Source organism: Budorcas taxicolor, chromosome 14 (genome assembly GCF_023091745.1).
Source record: "Budorcas taxicolor isolate Tak-1 chromosome 14, Takin1.1, whole genome shotgun sequence".
NCBI lineage: Eukaryota > Metazoa > Chordata > Mammalia > Artiodactyla > Bovidae > Budorcas > Budorcas taxicolor.
This window is the reverse complement of record NC_068923.1, coordinates 65,023,625-65,045,616: the sequence shown is the minus strand read 5'-3', so window position 1 is coordinate 65,045,616 and position 21,992 is coordinate 65,023,625. Positions and strand designations below refer to the sequence as shown.

Genomic DNA, 21,992 nt, shown 5'->3' with positions numbered 1-21,992 from the left:
ATCTCCACACTGTTCTCCATAGTGGCTGTACTAGTTTCCATTCCCACCAACAGTGTAGGAGGGTTCCCTTTTCTCCACACCCTCTCCAGCATTTATTGCTTGCAGATTTTTGGATCGCAGACATTCTGACTGGTGTGAAGTGGTACCTCATTGTGGTTTTGATTTGCATTTCTCTAATAATGAGTGACGTTGAGCATCTTTTCATGTGTTTGTTAGCCATCCGTATGTCTTCTTTGGAGAAATGTCTATTTAGTTCTATGGCCCATTTTTTGATTGGGTTGTTTATTTTTCTGGAATTGAGCTGCATAAGTTGCTTGTATATTTTTGAGATTAGTTGTTTGTCAGTTGCTTCATTTGCTATTATTTTCTCCCATTCAGAAGGCTGTCTTTTCACCTTGCTTATATTTTCCTTTGTTGTGCAGAAGCTTTTAATTTTAATTAGATCCCATTTGTTTATTTTTGCTTTTATTTCCAGAATTCTGGAGGGGTGGATCACAGAGGATCTTGCTGTGATTTATGTTGGAGAGTGTTTTGCCTATGTTCTCCTCTAGGAGTTTTATAGTTTCTGGTCTTACATTTAGATCTTTAATCCATTTTGAGTTTATTTTTGTGTGCGGTGTTAGAAAGTGATCTAGTTTCATTCTTTCACAAGTGGTTGACCAGTTTTCCCAGCACCACTTGTTAAAGAGATTGTCTTTACTCCATTGTATATTCTTGCCTCCTTTGTCAAAGATAAGGTGTCCATATGTGTGTGGATTTATCTCTGGGCTTTCTATTTTGTTCCATTGATGTATATTTCTGTCTTTGTGCCAGTACCATACTGTCTTGATGACTCTGGCTTTGTAGTAGAGCCTGAAGTCAGGCAAGTTGATTCCTCAGTTCCATTCTTCTTTCTCAAGATTGCTTTGGCTATTCGAGGTTTTTTGTATTTCCATACAAATCTTGAAATTATTTGTTCTAGTTCTGTGAAAAATATCGCTGGTAGCTTGATAGGGATTGCACTGAATTTGTAGATTGCTTTGGGTAGTATAGTCAGTTTCACTATATTGATTCTTCCGATCCATGAACATGGTCTATTTCTCCATCTATTAATGTCCTCTTTGATTTCTTTCATCAGTGTTTTATAGTTTTCTATATATAGGTCTTTAGTTTCTTTAGGTAGATATATTCCTAAATATTTTATTCTTTTCGTTGCAATGGTGAATGGAATTGTTTCCTTAATTTCTTTTTCTACTTTCTCATTATTAGTGTATAGGAATGCAAGGGATTTCTGTGTGTTGCTTTTATGTCCTGCAACTTTACTATATTCATTGACTAGCTCTAGTAATTTTCTGGTGGAGTCTTTAGGGTTTTCTATGTAGAGGATCATGTCATCTGCAAACAGTGAGAGTTTTACTTCTTCTTTTCCAATTTGGATTCCTTTTCTTTTTTTTTCTGTTCTGATTGCTGTGGCCAAAACTTCCAGACCTATGTTGAATAGTAGCGGTGAAAGTGGGCACACTTGTTTTGTTCCTGACTTTAGGGGAAATGCTTTCAATTTTTCACCATTGAGGATAATGTTTGCTGTGGGTTTGTCATATATAGCTTTTATTATGTTGAGGTATGTTCCTTCTATGCCTGCTTTCTGGAGAGTTTTTATCATAAATGGATGCTGAATTTTGTCAAAGGCCTTCTCTGCATCTATTGATTTGGGTTTTTTTAATTTTTAGATCTTTGTTAGTAAAGCCAATAAGTACAATGTAATGTGTGTGCTGTTGCTCAGTTATGTCCAACTCTTTGTGACTCCATGGAATGTAGCCTGCCAGGCTCTAATACTGTAAAGTAATTAACCTCCAATTAAAAAAAAAAAAAAAAGAGAATACTGGAGTGGGTTGCCATGCCCTCCTCCAGGGGATCTTCCGAACCCGGGGCTGAACCTAAGTATCCCTCACTGAAGGCAGATCTTCACTGACTGAGCCACCAGGGAAGCCCAAGAATACTGGGTAGCCTATCCCTTCTCTGAATCAAACTGGAGTCTCATGCATTGAGGTGGATGCTTTACCAGCTGAGCTACCAGGAAACCCATGTACAATGTAATAGTAAAAACCACTAAGAATAATACTTCCCCAAAGCAGGTTTTAACGTGAATAAATTCTTTTTTAAAACATTAGCATATAGATATTTTCAGGTAAATAATTTTCATCCATTTTTGTTTTGATATTTAGAATGCCCATACTTTCACTCAACTGTGTGAGATCCAACTGCAGTTCTGACAGAAAATTTGAGACAAATATTTCTATGACAGTTATAAATGTATATAGGGTATACGGTTATAATAAACAACCATTTTATTTATATTTATTTATTTTATATTATATTTCTTTATAATAAATCACCATTTTAAAACAAGTGTATATAAACATGTACTGTTTATGTTACAATCAGTTCAGTACTTCAGAGTATCTATTTCCCTTTGAATTTTTGAAATCAACTTCTTAACACTGTGCCAGAGACAAAAGACATCTTATTTGAGATTTTACCGATATGAAAATTTCAAATTACATTAGTTTAATATATATAAATATTTCCATTCTGAAAAAAATCATATGAGCATATAAGTTATATACTACAGAAAAGTAAATATAAACCTCTGCTTCAGTTATTCAAATTGAATTTTGTATTAGCATATTGTAGTACTGATCTGTTTTTGCTCATGCAAAATGACATTGTAAAGGACAATGAAATAAAAATATATGCAATGAAAATTAAGAAGATAGCCCATTATCATTGCATGAGACAAATTACCTTTTCCATGGGTTACATCAACAGTCCATGTACAATTCAGAGAATTTGGATAAAATTCTGGGTAACCGGGTGATAAGATTGTTCCACTAGGCCCTCTAACATCTCCTCCACATAATGCTGAAAATACAAAGAAATATAGTCATATGATCACTCTAAGAGAGGCAAAGGCTGAACAAATCTCTTTTGAAATAGAAGGAGTCTGATTATCTTTGCTTAAGTTACTTCTTGGAAGTAAGAGGAGTGTGTAAAGACCTCTTCCAATACTAGAAATTCATTTCATCCTTTGAAAAACTAGAGAAGAAAAAGGTATATAATTGTATCTGAGAATTAATACTAGCCCCAAAGAATTTAGCTCAACCTTTCATATTTGCATTTAAAGTACATACTTATATATTCTAATTACAAGCAACATTTGCATAAATTGGTTGTAAATTAAATGTGAGTAATTAATTGTTTAGCAGTTGCTCTTTTACTAAGCTTTAAGAAAACAATTTGTTAATTATACAAAATTATTTATATTTTAGATTCCTAAAGGGATAGGTGTCATTCTTCACAGAATTCCTTTTGAAATAGTGGAGTAAACTGATATTTTGAAAGCTGTTTCTGAACTTGTGTATTTCTCTGGGAAACATAATGAATAAAAAGAGTTTTCTGAGAGGATAGCTAGTTTTTAGTAAATACTCCAAGGTAATAAAAGTAAATATTTATGAACTGAAGTAAAAGAAATTAAAATTTGATTCAATGTTTATTTACTATAGACTAAATCACAGTTTGGAGAAGGAAATGGCAACCCACTCCAGTGTTCTTGCCTGGAGAATCCGAGGGATGGGGGAGCCTGGTGGGCTGCTGTCTATGGGGTCGCACAGAGTCAGACACGACTGAAGCGACTTAGTAGCAGTAGTAGTAGTAAATCACAGTTAACAATGCCTTCTACCACCAGTGGTTACAATAGACCACTGATAATGCTGATAATTTTATTAGTATTAAAACTAAAGGAAACCTAGATATAGTTTAACTTATATGCAGCATACATCATGCAAAATACTGGTCTTGATGAATCACAAGCTGGAATTCAAGTTTGCCATGAAAAATATCAACAGCCTCAGATATGCAGATGTTACCACTCTAACGGCAGAAAGTGAAAAGGAACTACAGCCTCTTGATGAGGGTGAAAGAGGGGAGTGAATAAGCTGGCTTAAAATTCAACATTCATCATGGCATCCGATCCCATCACATTATGGTGAAAAGAAGGGGAAAAAGTGGAAGAAGAGATACATTTTATTTTCTTGGACTCCAAAATCACTGCAGATGATGACTTCACATATGTTTGACTTTTTAGCATTCTACTTCAAATGATCAATCTATATAAAAAATTATTAAAGGTATCATTCATTTAATCAGAGATTCATTTACTACTTTCTTCTTCAAATCACTCTCTCTTTAAGCATCTCAAAACTAAATGTGTCAATATACTTGTTTATGTTATTATCTTTAATTGATTTACATGTTATAGATTCTCATTTGTCAACGGCCTGTATGTGACTAAAACAATCTTCCATTATCATCAGTAGCAGGAGCATTTTAATCAACCAAATGAAATCCTTCATCTTTCTAAATGAGATCATTTTATATTGCAAATATTTAGAATTATATTTATTTTACTGGCTTTTTTAATAATTACAAGAGATTAGTTACATGTGCATTGATATAATGCACAGAGACAGATGCTAATGCAAGTGTGAGTTGTCTTGAATTTTAATCAATTACCCAATATTCTCTCAATCTGATGATGTTGGCTTCTCTATAAAGGTCCCTTCCTGCTAAAGCTAAGAAAATGCAAGATGAAATCAAACAGCCCATTAAAATCAATCATGAGGAGTCAAAATATTAAGAATTAAAAAAAAAAGTTTTATAAGTGAAATTTTTTTCAGGTAGACCCAAGCAATCCCACTGCTGGGCATACACACCGAGGAAACCAGAATTGAAAGAGACACATGTACCCCAATGTTCATCGCAGCACTGTTTATAATAGCCAGGACATGGAAACAACCTAGATGTCCATCAGCAGATGAATAGATAAGAAAGCTATGGTACATATACACAATGGAGTATTACTCAGCCATTCTAATGAGATGGATGAAACTGGAGCTGATTATACAGAGTGAAGTAAGCCAGAAAGAAAAACACCAATACAGTATACTAACACATATATATGGAATTTAGAAAGATGGTAATGATAACCCTGTATGTGAGACAACAAAAGAGACACAGATGTATAGAACAGACTTTTGGACTCAGAGAAGGAGAGGGTGGGATGATTTGGGCAAATGGCACTGAAACCTGTATACTATCATGTAAGAAACGAATCGCCAGTTTATGTTCGATACAGGATACAGGATGCTTGGGGCTGGTGCATGGGGATGATCTAGAGAGATGATATGGGGTGGGAGATGGGAGGGGGGTTCAGGATTGGGAACTCATGTACACCTGTGGTGGATTCATGTCAATGTATGGCAAAACCAATACAGTATTGTAAAGTAAAATAAAGTAAAAATAAAAATTAAAAAATAAATAAATAAAAAATAAAAATGGTTAAATAAAAAAAAAGAAAATGGAACTCAGATACACTGTAAAAGATGCAGTGATATAGAAAATATTAAGAAAATTTCTCCAAGAATATTTTTAAAATAAATTCTGAGGATTAAGTCAGTTCAAAAGACCATATGACTGCTCATACATTAAATTTCATTAGAACAAGAGCATCTAAAAAGGATGCCATGGATCTAATGCCTTATCTTTTATATCAATTGGAATTCCAACTGATTCCAACAACCTTGCTAATTAATGTCATATTAGGTATATATGTTCTTGTGAATGAAAGACAAATTTTATATCAAATGAATCCTTTAAACATTGCAGAGAATTTAGGGAACAACAAAACAAATATGAAAAAAGCAGTTACTTTATGTTACGGAAAACATCTGTCAAAGAAAAACATCCATAAGGATGAAAATCAGTAGCACAGCAAAGTCACACCAATAGCCCAAAATATGAGCTGAGAGCCATTAGCCAGACATACAACAATCTTATTAAGTATAAATAGCTTTTTTTTTTCTCCCTGATTTTTTCCACATATGACCACTACCTGACTACTACCTGGTCGCATGATAAGAATCTGAGTTTTAAAATATGAAGTTTCCTCAAAAGACAACCCCTTGAATGCAACTGCCCAACTCAGAAAGTTATACCTTGCCCTTGGTAGAGATGCACACTTGGTAAGTGCTAAATTTTCTATAACTAGAACAGACTTTCTAGACCACTATTAATCAAACCACTTTGAGTATTGCAATACTCAAAGAAATGGCCAGTTTTTACAAATCCCATCATGATTCTTTTTGTCTGTTTTTAACCTTAAATCTCTTTTCTTTAGGTCTCCCTAATTTGAACTGTATACCCTTATTTGAGACTGTTTATTACTTGAATGCACCATCATTACTTGAATTTTTGGGCCTAAACATCAGTTCATGTACTCTTTTGCTATGTTAGTCTGTGTACTCAAATCTTTCAATAATGTGAAAAAATTAGGGGAGCAATAAAATTTAAGTACATTTGGTTCAATTTCAGATTCTGTGCTTAATGATGGAGGTGATACAGATAATCAAGTAATTTCTTCAGTTCTAAATGTTCGCCATCATAAGATGGCTATGTGTGTGTGCTCAGTCACTCAGTTGAGTGAAGTGATAGTCACTCAGTCATGTCCACTCTCTGTGATCCCATGGGCTGTGGCCTGCCAGGCTCCTTTACCCATGGAATTCTCCAGGCCAGAATACTGGAGTGGGTAGCTGTTCCCTTCTCCAGGGGATCTTCCCAACCCAGGGATCAAACCCAGATCTCCCTCATTGCAGGCAGATTCTTTACTGTCTGAGCCACCACAGAAGTCCCAGTCACTCACTAATGTCTGATTTTTTATGACCCCAGGTCTGTAGCCTGCAGAGCTCCTTTGTCCATGGCATTCTCTGTGCAAGAAAACTAGAGTGGGTAGCCACTCCTTTCTCCAGGGGAATCTTCCCTACCCAGGGATCAAATCCAGGTCTCCTGCATTGTAGGCATTTTCTTTACCATCTGAACTACCAGGGAAGCCCAAGATGACTATATTGTTTATCAAACAAAATAGGATAATTTGGGGGAGAAATTAGAGTGCCAAGAAAAAGAGTGACTGCAGGGCTTGTCTTAGGCAATTCAGGACATGTGGAAAGAACAGTCTGCTCATTCTTTCATTAAAGTCAGATTTATTGAGCACCCACTGTGTGACATGCCACACTGGATGAAGAACAAACTTGAATCAAGATTGCTGGGAGAAATACCAATACTGTCAGAATGCATACCACCGTTATGGCAGAAAATTAAGAGGAACTAATATTGACTATGCCAAAGCCTTTGAATGTGTGGATCACAATAAACTGTGAAAAATTCTGAAAGAGATGGGAATACCAGACCACCTGACCAGCCTCTTGAGAAACCTATAGGTAGGTCAGGAAGCAACAGTTAGAACTGGACATGGAACAACAGACTGGTTCCAAATAGGAAAAGGAGTACATCAAGGCTGTATATTGTCATTCTGCTTATTTAACTTATATGCAGAGTACATCATGAGAAACGCTGGGCTGGAAAAAGCAAAAGCTGGCATCAAGATTGCCGGGAGAAATATCAAGAACCTCAAATATGCAGATGACACCACCCTTATGGCAGAAAGTGAAGAGGAACTAAAGAGCCTCTTGATGAAAGTGAAAGGAGAGTGAAAAAGTTGGCTGAAAGCTCAACATTCAGAAAACAAAGATAATGGCATCCGGTCCCATCATTTCATGGGAAATAGATGGGGAAACAGTGGAAACAGTGTCAGACTTTATTTTTTTGGGCTCCAGAATCACTGCAGATGATGACTGCAGCCATGAAATTAAAAGAAGCTTACTCCTTGGCAGGAAAGTTATGAACAACCTCGATAGCATATTGAAAAGCAGAGACATTACTTTGCCAACAAAGGTATATCTAGTCAAGGCTGTGGTTTTTCCCGTGGTCATGTATGGATGTGAGAGTTGGACTGTGAAGAAAGCTGAATGCCAAAGAATTAACGCTTTTGAACTGTGGTGTTGGAGAAGACTCTTGAGAGTCCCTTGAACTGCAAGGAGATCAAACCAGTCCATTCTAAAGGAGATCAGTCCTGGGTGTTCACTGGAAGGACTGATGCTAAAGCTGAAACTCCAATACTTTGGCCACCTCATGCAAAGAGTTGACTCACTGGAAAAGATTCTGGTGCTGGGAAGGATTGAGGGCAGGAGGAGAAGGGGACGGCAGAGGATGAGATGGCTGGATGGCATCATCAACTCGATGGACATGAATTTGAGTGAACTCTGGGAGTTGGTGATGGACAGGGAAGCCTGGCATGCTGTGATTCATGGGATCTCAAAGAGTCGGACATGACTGAGTGACTGAACTGAATTGAACTGAACTGAAAGAGCCTATTGATGAAAGTGAAAGAAGAGAGTGCAAAAGCTGACTTAAATCTCAACATTCAAAAAACAAAGATCAGGGTATCTGGGCCCATCACTTAATGGCAAACATATAGGGAAATAATGGAAACAGACAGACTTAATTTTGGGGAGGAGGCTCCAAAATCACTGCAGATGGTGACTGCAGCCATGAAATTAAAAGATATTTGCTCCTTGGAAGAAAAGCTACGCCAAACTTAGACAGCACATTAAAATGCAGAGACATTACTTTGCAAACAAATGTCTATATAGTTAAAGCTATGGTTTTTCCAGTAGTCAAGTGTGGATGTGAGAATTGGGCCATAGAGAAGGCTGAGCACCAAAGAATTGATGCTTTTGAATTGAGATGTTGGAGAAGACTCTTGAGAGTCCCTTGGACTGCAAGCGGATCAAATCAGTAAATCCTAAAGGAAATCAACCCTGAATATTCTTTGGAAGGACTGATGTTGAAGCTGAAACTCCAATACTTTGGTGACCTGATGCAAAGGCTGACTAATTAGAAAAGACCCTAATTCTTGGAAGACTGAACACAGGTGGAAAAGGGGACAACAGAGGATGAGATGGTTGGATGGCATCACTGACTCAATGGACATGAGTCTGAGCAAGTCCAGGAGATGGTGAAAGACAGGGGAGCCTGCTATGCTGTAGTCCATTGGGTTGCAAAGAGTCAGACATGACTGAGTGACTGAACAACAACAACAAACTGTGAGACAGGAACTGAACTATTCTTGGCACTGATGACATAGCAATGAATATAACAAAGTCTTGCCACATAGAATTTATATTTTTGGTAAAAAAAAAAGCAGACCACATATACATAACAATGTTGTTAGAGAGTGGTAAATACTATGAAGAAAAATATAAATGACATGACAGGGATTATTCATTTATGGGGATTGTCAGTGATATGATTTTTTAAGTAGAGATTGAGTGTATTTAGGAAGAAGGACATGTGACTATATGAAACCTATTTCAGGAAGAAGAAGAAATGAGAGGGAGTTGGAGGGATGGGGAGAGGGAGAGCCTTTTCATATATGAAGAAAAGCCAGGAGACCTGTGTAGCTTGAGCGCAGCAGTATGAAAGAGGGATAAAGTTGTGAGAGATGAGGCATGGGAGGTACTCAGGGCCCAGATTACATGGAGCAATTAAGTCATGCAAAAGTTTTGAGATTTTATTCTTCTTGGGATGCTAATTGCTAGAAGGCTCTGGGCAGCAGAGTGCCCTGATCTGCCTTAACTCATAAAATAATTACTCTGGTTGCTTTCTGAAAAGTAGACCTAAGAGGTCAAAGGGAAAAGAAAGAAACCCCTCAAGAAATACATGGTGAAAAATAAGGTATAAAATTTACTAAATACTGCAGAATCTAAATAAACTGTTTATCACTTGTTTAAGATTCAAGGTTTCAATAATAAAACAAGATGAAGTTAGAAAGATCAAGTTTTTGCTCAGAAACCTAAATATACAAATATAGGACTTAAACACTAATACAGTATACTAACATATATATATGGAATTGAGAAAGATGGTAACAATAACCCTGTATGGGAGACAGCAAAAGAGACACAGATGTATAGAACAGTCTTATGGACTCTGTGGGAGAGGGCGAGGGTGGGATGATTTGGGAGAATGTCAATGAAACATGTATAATATCATCTGTGAAACGAACTGCCAGTCCACGTTCGATGCATGATACAGGATGCTCGGGGCTGGTGCACTGCGATGACCCAGAGGGATGGTATGGGGAGGGAGGTGGGAGGAGGGTTCAGGATGGGGAACACATGTACACTCGTGGTGGATTCATGTTGATATATGGCAAAACTAATACAATATTGTAAAGTAATTAGCCTCCAATTAAAATAAATAAGTTTATATTTAAAAAATGTAGTCTGCCATATAACATAATTGATGTTAGCAAAAAAGTCCTCTTTTTCAACCATATATTCCAGGGAGTTCAGAGTATCCATAAATTATTTCAACAGCTCTATGTATTTAAGCAAAATTCTAAACATGGGGCATCACTGAAGAAAGAATAATAAAACTTTAATTGTACTTTAAAGAATTTTAGTACCATATTGTAAAGAATTGGGGGCAGGAGGCAGCATGACAGGAGACTTGTGCATAGGATCTGGATCAAGGCTGCCTGAATTTCAATCTTGACTTGGCCATTAACTAGTGGGATGACACAGGGCAAGATATTTAAACTCTGGTTGCCTTAGTTTTCTTATATGTTAAGTGGTGATCATAACAGCAATTACCTCATGGAGTTATTTTGATAAAGTTAGTTAATAAACACAAAACACCTGTAGCAGTACCAGCACATGCTGCTGCTGCTGCTAAGTTGCTTCAGTCGTGTCCAACTCTGTGCGACCCCATAGATGGCAGCCCACCAGGCTCCCCCGTCCCTGGGATTCTCCAGGCAAGCCCCGTCCCTGGGATTCTCTAGGCAAGAACACTGGAGTGGGTTGCCATTTCCTTCTCCAATGCATGAAAGTGAAAAGTGAAAGTGAAGTTGCTCAGTCGTGCCCGACTCTAGCGACCCCATGGACCGGAGCCTACCAGGCTCCTCTGTCCATGGGACTTTCAAGGCAAGAGTACTGGAGTGGGGTGCCATTGCCTTCTCCGACCAGCACATGGTAAACCCTCATTAAATGTTAGCGATCATTACTGCAAACCCTCACTGACTAGTGCTTTGCAAGTCAATTAACCATGGACTGACCAGGTAGTGTTAATGGTAAAAATCCCTGCCTGCCAATGCAGGAGATACAAGTTTGATACCTGGGTCAGGAAGATCCCTTGGAGGAGGGCATGGCAACCGACTCCGGTATTCTTGTATGGAGAATTCCATGGACAGAGGAGCCTGATGGACTACAGTCTATAGGGTCGCAAAGAGTTGGACACAACTGAAGCAACTGAGAAGCAGCAGTGTGAATTAACTACGGCTTATGAAGAAACAATAAGAACCAATGTGTGCCAAAGTGAGGCAAGCTGTACCTTGAGTAACCAAGCAATCTATGTCAATGGAGGTTACACTCTTGGATCAGGAGAATAAATTCTGTTTATTCACTATTCCTCCCTTTAAGGAATTTTAGATTAGTTGCCTCTGGGGAAGAAGTTTAAACTGAAGGAAAAGCATAATCAAATCAGTGTACAAGATTATATGTAGTTGAGTTCAGTAAGAATGAATGAAAAATTAAGTAGCAGCTTCACACAAAGCTCAGACCTTCAAAAAAGTGAATATAAGTTATGCCTTGTCTAGCTATACTTCCTGTCCAGCTAGACTTCCCTGGTGGCTCAGACAGTAAAGCGTCTGCCTACGATGCAGGAGACCAGGGTTCAGTCCCTGGGTTAGGAAGATCTCCTGGAGAAGGAACTGACAACCCACTCCAGTATTCTTGCCTGGAAAATCCCATGGATGGAGGAGCTTGGTAGGCTACAATACATAGGGTCACAAAGAGTCAGACATGACTGAGTGACTTCACTTTCACTTTCACTTTCACTTGTTACACCTATACTCAGAATGAGTTGGGGGTACAAAAGAGGAAGATAGATAAAGATGGAGATTTCAGTGTGACATAAATGATCTTTCAAAAAAAACAAAGAGGTAAGAATACTGGAAGGAGACAAAACTGGAAAGGATAGAGTCCATGTTATTAAGAATCATGAATTTCTTGATTAATAATTTAAACTTTTATCCCTAAGAAACAAAAAGTCATTAAATATTTTTGACATTGCATATAACATGAAATAGAATGAAGGATAGATTGAAGTAGTTGGATATTAAATTTAAGGTTGATTCCAGTTGCCTTGATGAGAGATAATAAGGGTCTATGTTGCTCCTAGGCAAACTAGACACATTCAGTTTTATTATTAATAACACTTAAGCATGCTGGTATGCTGCTGCTGCTGCTGCTAAATTGCTTCAGTTCTGTCTGACTTTGTGCGACCCAACAGACAGCAGTCCACCAAGCTCCCCCGTCTCTGGGGTTCTCCAGGCAAGAACACTGGACTGGGTTGCCATTTCCTTATCCAATGCAAGAAAGTGAAAAGTGAAAGTGAAGTTGCTCAGTCGTGTCCAACTCTTAGTGACCCCATGGACTGCAGCCTTCCAGGCTCCCCTGTCCATGGGATTTTCCAGGCAAGAGTACTGGAGTGGGGTGCCATTGCCTTCTCCAGCATGCAGGTATACTTGGACATTATTTTTTTTTCTCCTGCTTCTTCTGATAATATCACCACCAAACCTTTCTATCTTGGTGAATTTACTCTATCATATGTCTTCATAGGGATGGATGGACACATGACCTGGAGAAAGCCAATCATAAAGGGCACTTTTCCATTACTACAGTTTCTGGTAGAGGTATGGACTAATCAGAGACCTTTCCTCATACTTTTCTAATAAGAACAGAATGGTAGAACTCTCATTCTTCTCTGATTTTGGAAATGTGAGGTTATATGAGTCCATCCTCCTAAGAGTATATTCTCCACCTTTAGTCCCACATATAGAAAACGCCTGGTTTCAACTAAAGAGAATAATGATAAGGAGAGAGAAAAGCCAAGGTGGAAATGGAAATTTCCTTGAAAATGTCTGAATTCATGATTATCATTAGCAACAAGAAGTATGCCATATGTTCCTTTTCTAAGTTTGGCCTGTGTTAGTTGCTCAGTTGTGTCCCACTCTTTGTGATCCCATGGACTACAGCACACCAGGCTCCTCTGTCCATGGAATTCTCCAGGCAAGAACACTGGAGTGGGTTGCCATTCCTTTCTTCAGAGATTTTCTCCACCCAGGGATTGAACCTGAGTTTCCTGCATTGAAGGCAGGGTCTTTACAATATGAGCCACCAGGGAAGCCCTTTTCTAAGTCTGAAACTTCAAAAAACAAATTCTGCTTTCATTTTAAAAAATCAGTTAGAATTGGATTTTTGTCACTTAAACCACAAGAATGCTGACTATTACAAATTGTACTGCACCAAATATGGGGCAGATATGCTGAGGATTCTTTTAAACCTCGTTATAAAAACAAATTGACACAAAAATGATGGCACTGATAGTATTTGAAAACACTTATAAAATGGGAAATGTGATCTTCCACTTGGCAAAAGGATAAGAATATGTTATGAATAGTGTTATAAATTAAAATTAAAACCCAGAACTAATGGATAGATTTACTTTGTGTGTGTTATTTATAAACCACATGTACAAGTATTTCCCAATCTTAGGAAAGCAGCTTCTTTCATTGTATTTTCATACATGTTTTCTAAAAAATGAAGGATTGCTGACTTATTTTCCATAGAAATAAATAAGAGATAAGGACACTGGTGTATTATTTCATATGGCCAGAAACTGGCCATCACAGGGAAGTCTGGTACATTGCTATAAAGCTGTGTAGCTAGGCAGGATTTGGACTATTACACGCTGTCTTCCAGGCAGGAGGTAAATGCTCTAGCTCTTCATTGCATTCACCTGATACCAATTTGACATTATCAATGTTATTTTTTCAAGGAGTGTAGGACACAATAGGCACCTAAAATCGTTAACTCAACACATTTTAAAAATACATATAACATCCTTAGGCATTGGGTAAGTTTGACTTATTATCAGTATTCATTCTTTTGTGTCTTTATTAATGATTTGATAATATAAAATTGGCAGAATTCAAGAAACCTCACAGTTTACAAGATTATGTTGATTTATTTTTGGTTTAAAAATAGGTTTATTTTCCATATTGAACCTACCATCACAGGTTGGAAGTGAATGACTCCACCAGTGGTTTTTCTCACACAGAAGGGGCTCTTCATGGCTCAGCCTGTATCCAGGATCACAACTAAAGGAAACAGTAGATCCAATGGAGAAATCATGACCATAGCGACGACCATGTACAGGTATGCCAGGATCCAAGCAAGAATAGGTGTTCACTGTAACACCTGGAAAACACAAGAGGAAAAAGAGTAAGCTTGATGAGAATCAATCACTGAAATAGATTCTTATTCTTTTAAACAAACTCATTCCTTCAAAACAAACAACTGTTGGTGATACCTTTTACAGATAAATTAATGTGCTGATCAGTTCAGTAGCTCAGTAGTGTCTGACTCTTTGCAACCCCTGAAATGGTCACAAAAGTCCCTGAAATATAGGAGTTCCCTGGTGGCTCACACGGTAAAGCATCTTGCCTACAGTGCAGGAGACCTGGGTTCCATCCCTGGGTCAGGAAGATCCTCTGGAGAAGGAAATGGCAACCCACTCCTGTCCTCTTGCCTGGAAAATCCCAGGGACAGAGGAGCGTAATAGGCTACAGTCCATGGGGTCACAAAGAGTCGGACATGACTGAGTGACCTCACTCCATATATATATATATGTATGTATGTATATATATATATATATATATATATATATATATATACACACACACATTTATGGGTTTCCCTGGTAGCTCAGCTGGTAAAGAATCCACCTGCAATGCAGGAGATCCTGGTTCTATTCCTGGGTCAGGAAGATCTCCTTGAAAAGGGATAGGCTACTGATTTCAATATTCTTGGGCTTCCCTGGTGGCTCAGATGGTAAAGAATCCACCTGCAATGAGGGAGACCTAGGTTCAATCCCCAGGTTGGGAAGATTCTCTGGAGGAAGGCATGGCAACCCACTCCAATATTCTTTCCTGAAGAATCCCCATGGACAGAGGAGCCTGATGGGTTACAGTCCATGGGATTGCAGAGAGTCAGAAATGACTGAGTGACTAAGCACAGCACAGTAGATGCATATACAATACTTTTCATAGCAATAATGTTTTCAGCTTGTTATATTCCATGTTTTTACAACTCTAAAATGTTTGCAAAATTTGCCTCATTTAGTCATTAAAATAATCCTACGAAATTATTTCTATCATTAAAACTCCATTTAATTGTTTTAGGAGACTCTAAGTATATCTTAGAGATTGGTATCTGTGTCAAAGGATTTGTTTTGTAGCCATTTATCATTGCCTTGCTTTATATGATATTTACATAATCTAAGAAACATGATTATATCTACATTTCAAGAAATACAACATAATACAGCTTCTTGGGATTGGGGATTGCACTAAAACAAATCAAAACAAAAAAACAAAGTCTATTCTGTGTTGTTTTTATTATTTTAATGTGTTTTGTAAACTATGAATAACTTTTATCCTATTGGTGAAGTGTTTGTAATCTTCCTGTTTTGAGAGGAAGACAGATGGGTAAAAGTGCCCAAGAGAGGGAATAAAATCAAGTTCTGGAGTACAACCAGTGATGGCATTTCAAGAAATCCTTCCCATAAAAAATTGGTTCACTGGAGAAATCAAGTTTTCTCCTTTAATGTATTCCATTAAAATAAAAATAGAAATTCACAAAATACCAAATATATTTTTAAAGTTTTAAGTAGTATAATAACATTTTTCTCTACTGATTTTGAGGCTTGTGAACGGTTCATTTAAAAAAGATAATTTGGATACTTTCAGCTTGAGAAACTTATTAAGAAAGTGTCGACATAAATAGTGTTTTATTTGTTTTCTTGGTAAGAAAGGGTTTGTGATGTTAGAGATTATCTCACAATACTAAACAAGTGACAGTGTTAGTCACTCAGTCATGTCTGACTCTTTGCAACCCCATGGACTATAGCCCACGAGGCCCCTCTGTCCATGGGATTCTCCAGGCAAGGATATTAGAGTGGGTATCCATTCCCTTCTCCAGAGGATCTTCCTGACCTAGGGATCAAACCCAGGTCTCTGGCATTGCAGGTGAATTCTTTCCAGTGAGTCATCAGGGAAGCCCCTAAGTTAGCCTTTTGGTTTACTAAATAAACCACAAGGCTAATAAGAAAAAAATGAAAGAAAATGAACTTTTATAAACAAATTTAAATTCAGAGTCACTGTCTCCTGGGCAGATTAGACCAAAATCAGTATCTGTTGTGCCTCTCATCAGCCTCAGAATTATCTAGCCTCTACTCTGCCATTTAAGCACTAGCCCTCAGTAATAATTTGGACTATTTCAACAAAGACCTTTAGGTGACAAACTTGCTGACTGTGATAGACTCTGCTTAAGCCAAACTCAGAGGCAGGCTCACCCCCTTGGCTGGGCTTCCCTGATAAACACAGTTGATAAAGAATTTGCCTGTAATGGAGGAGACCCCAGGTTAACTCCTGGAAGATCCACTGGAGATAACCACTAGAGTCTTCTGGGGTTTCCCTTGTGGCTCAGCTGGTAAAGAATCTGCTTGCAGTGTGGGAGACCTGGGTTCGATCCCTGGGTTGGCAAGATCCCCTGGAGAAGAGAAAGGTTACCCACTCCAGTATTCTGACCTAGAGAATTCCATGGACTGTATAGGCCATGGGGTTGCAGAGAGTTGGACCCGACTTTCACCCCGGGCTCTGTCCTTGGTCCATTTAATTCAGTTTTAGCAAGAATCTGAACTAAATCTGTTGGTCAGTTTATTGAAAATCCTCACCCTTTTAGTAACACTTTGCATGACAGTTTAACGTAATCCTTAAAATAATTCTGTGTATGAGAACACTATTACGTCCACCTACCTTGATTGAAATGGACTGAATAGGATGTATTTGGCATAGAATAGAACGCTGGGCAAAAGTGAAAATGGTGTCTGCTCATGTTAGCACAGTGATACAAATTAATTGCTAGTGAAAATTAATTTTGACAAAGACCTTTAAAAATGACTCTACTCTGACTCAGGCTTAACTAATAAATGTTAAAGATTGAAATTAAAGTTCTTTAAATTCATTTTAATTCCCAAGTGTGTGTTAATCCTCTTATTGAATTTTGTAATAGTTCATAAAATATATTTCCATGCCACAAAGCTCTAAGTAAAGGGAAGTTAATATAATTAAATAATATTGTAGACAAGGTTGAAAAGAAAAAGAAAACAATAAATATATATTCATAAGTAAAAAAAAAAAAAATCTCATGGGTCCAACCAGATTTACTGAAGAGAGACACCTAACATGGAATATACAGTTACAAATTTAAATGCTGGAATTTTTTTTCTGAGGGGCGAGGGGGCATAGGAGACTTAAATACAAAAATCAGAGATACAATATCTATCTGAAACTGATATAAAGATATCTTGCAATTATCTTAAATGTATTGTTAGATACAATCATCACAACTGTTTTTCATGGAAAGATATATGGCAACATATTTCCAGATTAAAATGTGTGAATACATGAGTTTATATGTATGTGTGTAACTGTGCATCATATGCAATACATCCACAGGTTTAAATATGTTAGATGTTTATAAATAAAACAGATTTGTATATATATATATATATCAGAATCAATTTTAAAAATCAGACATATTTTAGATTTTTTAAACAAAACTATAATATTCTAAGTGAAACTATTGTAAACTGATTCCAGCATTGTAAATTAGCTGCTGCTGCTGCTAAGTCGCTTCAGTCGTGTCCGACTCTCTGCGACCCCATAGACGGCAGCCCACCAGGCTCCCTCGTCCCTGGGATTCTCCAGGCAAGAACACTGGAGTGGGTTGCCATTTCCTTCTCCAATGCATCAAAGTGAAAAGTGAAAGCGAAGCCGCTCTGTCGTGTCTGACTCGCAGCAACCCCAGGGACTGCAGCCTACCAGGCTCCTTTGTCTATGGGGTTTTCCAGGCAAGAGTACTGGAGTGGAGTGCCATTGCCTTCTCCGACTGTAAATTAGAGTTTAATATACAGCCTTTGGCTAGTTATGTTAGCCATAGTTGCATGTACATGAGTATATTTTTTACTTTATAATATTAATATAATTTTCAATACATCATACAAAATAAAATTAAATATTTTAAATGGAAATGTATGCAATGAGTGTGAGGAAAATATAGAAGTATGATTGAGTTTATGAAGTAAATGCTAGAAAAATTTATCAATGTTTATATACATATTAGACTGACATTTCCACTTATTGTTGGTTTTTCAGAACTGCACAAATAATGATTATAGGAACTCACTTTTAAGATTTTTTAGTTAATACTTTTTTACGTTTCCTTAGTATTTCCCTTCATAATGATATTACATAGATATTGCTGGAAAAAACCTATTATGGAATTTACTGAAACACACACCTTATAACCCATTAGCATTCTCATAGGTTCTCTTAATGATACAAGATAATACCAAAAGCATAGAAAAGAGAATAAAAAAATTAAAAAATAATGTTGGCATTACTTACTTTCATAATGAATCTTGAAACCATTATTAGAACGACTATTGTCTGTTGTAAATAGAAGGTATATAAAATTACTGCTGCTAAATAGAAACTGGGGCACCTGTGTGCCATTGTAAGATCCAAGCAAGGGTGACAGAAGATTTGGCCCATCATGAACTTCCAGAACATCATAATTCAATTCAGTCTGAAACCTAAAATTAAGAGAGACATGTGAAAATATATTAGGAAAAAAACACTATAGGCTGCTACTTAAATTACTATTTATAATTTTTACTAATTATATATATAATTTTCTTTAGCTTTGCTAATATCTTATACATCATTTAAGGATCCATAATTAAGAATGCCAAAGTTATAAGCTCTTATTCCTGTGGACAATTTTCATGTAAATAGTATTTATATATACTTATTGTTCACAAGAAAGATTTTTTCAAATGTTACAAACAGTCTTGAGTAAACAAATGGTCTTTTCGTTAACCAAACATGTTTTATGAAGTCGTCTTTTTTTTTTTTTTTTTGCTTTCTTCATTTCTATGGAAAACTATGTGACTATATAACATTTACCCTCAGTCAGATCATTATAATTTCATCTTAATAGTATATGTATATATATTTCAAATCTGACCTCTGCTTCATACTGACCTCTGCTTCATATCTCTGCTTTTTTTTGACAAATCTGTTTGGCCATTAAATTTTTGTATAGTTTTTATTTAGATTTTTGGCTGTTCTTCCTGATACTGCTTGCAATTTTTTAAAAGATATAATTTTATTATAATCTGTAGCCAAAACAGAGCTTCTTTTAACATGCATAACACATTATTGATAAAATAAAATTTTGAATTCCTTCTTGCATGTCAGGATTATACCACATTTTGAATCTGGATCAGAAATCTTAGTTATAGAAAAAAAAAAGCCTTTATGTGGAATCATTAATAACTGAGCATCTGACTCCCTTGCCATGATGATCTTGAAGCCTAGGACATTCTTTTCTGCCTTCACCAAGGTTTTCCTATACATATTTCAGTTTTCAGCTTAGATATGTCCACAGCAAGCCCTTCTCTGACCTCACAGTGTAGGTTAGTTTCTTTACCATATTGTCACAATTTATTGTGCTTTTGTGATACTAATCATAGTTGCTTGCTTGTTGACAGCTGTCTCCTTTAAGAGATTATAAACTCCATGAGGTCAGACAGTTTCTGTTTTTCACTGATGTTCTGCATATAGCAAACCCTCAGTAAATATTTATTAGATAAATGAAAGAATGAATGTATTTTAAAGGAAAAAAGAGAATATTTTCTCTAGAACTGTTATTAATTTTATAAAAAAAGTCAATATATTTAGATACTTCAGTATTAACTATTCATTTTCACTCTTTTAAAATATACCTTCCAACACATTTTGTCAACTAGTTATATTCAGTATGTTTTTAAAATAATTGTCAGTTGAAATATCCACCAATTTTCAGATAATCACTTTATAATCAATAGTTATCATTAATAGATAATCACTCCATCATACCTAATAATAGTCAAAACAAAGTGTATAATTTAATGCCATTTGAGAAATACAAATGAAATATTTTTAGATTTGTACTCTGGTACATACTATTAAAATAGGTTTAGTAAAACCAAAGGATTTCATAAGTTTATCTTACTTTTCACTTTGCAACCTGGGGTATATTGTATTTTTGTCTAATAAAAATAGTTTTTCCAATAATATGATTTAGAGTAGTAAATGTATAGAAACACACTATGTCTCTTAAATAAATGATCAGGCAATTATGCACTGCAAATCTATTATTTGGTTATTTTGTAGTCAGTCTACTCTAGTACTGAAATTGGACTTTCACTTTGATAGCAAGTCAGCTGATAACAACCAAATTAAAGTGTACAGAAAAGTCAGGGATTACTTTGAATTGAAGCATAAAGAGACTTAATTCTTAATAGAACAGCTACATTAAATGCTGTGATCAGAGAGTATCATTCAGTAGGAATGAATGTATAAAAAGAAAATCATCACAGATTTGCCTCAAGAAACTATAAAAATACATTTAATAACAGAGAAAATGAAAAAGAGTTACACAATAATTTGAATTTCTTTCATTCTGTATTTTAGGATGGTTATATATAAATTTTGCATGAATTACCTTGATCTACTGTGTATTTGTTTATGACATTAATTTTATTGTTTATCATAAAAAATGTTATGGAGCCATGAGATGATGTTAAAATGAAAATTAATCTGATCTTACTCAATTTTCAGTATCTTATAAAATATTCTTTGTGTTATCCAAAATCTTTCTGACCACAATGAAATAGTTCTCATTTAAAAATTTGCACTCAGGTAGACTGATACTGATAGCTTGTGGCCAGGAGTTAAGGAAGGAAGGTGAACAGAAATAAAAGTTTAGGATTATTAACAGTAAAGTTAATTGAGTTAGGAGCTACCAAATATTGAGAAATGAGAGAGGAAACAAAAAAAAATTCCTCTGCAAATCTCAGAATAAGATCTAACTGTTAGCTATGTTAGAAAGAACTGTACAAAAAATATCTTCACCACCAAGATAATCACGATGATGTGATCACTCACCTAGAGCCAGACATCCTGGGATGTGAAGTCAAGTGAGCCTTAGGAAGCATCACTATAAACAAAGCTAGTGGAGGTGATGGAATTCCAGTTGAGCTATTTCAAATCCTAAAAGATGATTCTGTGAAAGTGCTGCAATCAATATGCCAGCAAATTTGGAAAACTCAGCAGTGGTCACAGGACTGGAAAAGGTCAGTTTTCATTCCAATCCCAAAGACAGGCAATACCAAAGAATGCTCAAACTACCGCACAATTGCACTCATCTCACACACTAGTAAAGTAGTACTCAAAATTCTCCAAGCCAGGCTTCACCAATACGTGAATCGTGAACTTCCAGATGTTCAAGCTGGTTTTAAAAAGGCAGAAGGACCACACATCAAATTGACAACATCCGTTGGATCATGGAAAAAGGAAGAGAGGTCCAGAAAAACATGTATTTCTGCTTTATTGACTATGTCAAAGCCTTTCTTTGACTGTGTGGATCACAATAAACTGTAGGAAATTCTGAAAGAGATGGGAATATCAGACCACCTGACCTGACTCTTGAGAAACCTCTATGCAGGTAAGGAAGCACAGTTAGAACTGGACATGGAACAACAGACTGGTTCCAAATAGGAAAAGGAGTACGTCAAGGCTGTATATTGTCACTCTGCTTATTTAACTTATATGCAGAGTACATCATGAGAAATGCTGGGCTGGAAGAAGCACAAGCTGGAATCAAGATTGCTGGGAGAAATATTACTAACCTCAGATATGCAGATGACACCACCCTTATGGCAGAAAGTGAAGAGGAACTAAAAAGCCTCTTAATGAAAGTGAAAGAGGAGAGTGAAAAAGTTGAAGCTCAACATTCAGAAAATGAAGATCATGGCATCCAGTCCCATCA

The 21,992-nt window shown here is 36.5% G+C and overlaps 1 protein-coding gene across 1 annotated transcript in view; it reads right to left on the bottom strand.

Moving 5' to 3' along the window:
- CSMD3 (CUB and Sushi multiple domains 3) overlaps positions 1-21,992 on the bottom strand; it is a 1,391,498-nt gene that overhangs the window by 423,850 nt on the left and 945,656 nt on the right. The window contains exons 18-20 of the mRNA XM_052651435.1: positions 18,524-18,711; positions 14,064-14,252; positions 2,785-2,901 (exon numbers count right to left, since the gene is read on the bottom strand). Of these exons, the coding sequence (XP_052507395.1) occupies positions 2,785-2,901; positions 14,064-14,252; positions 18,524-18,711 (494 nt within the window). The remainder of the gene's footprint in view (positions 1-2,784; positions 2,902-14,063; positions 14,253-18,523; positions 18,712-21,992) is intronic.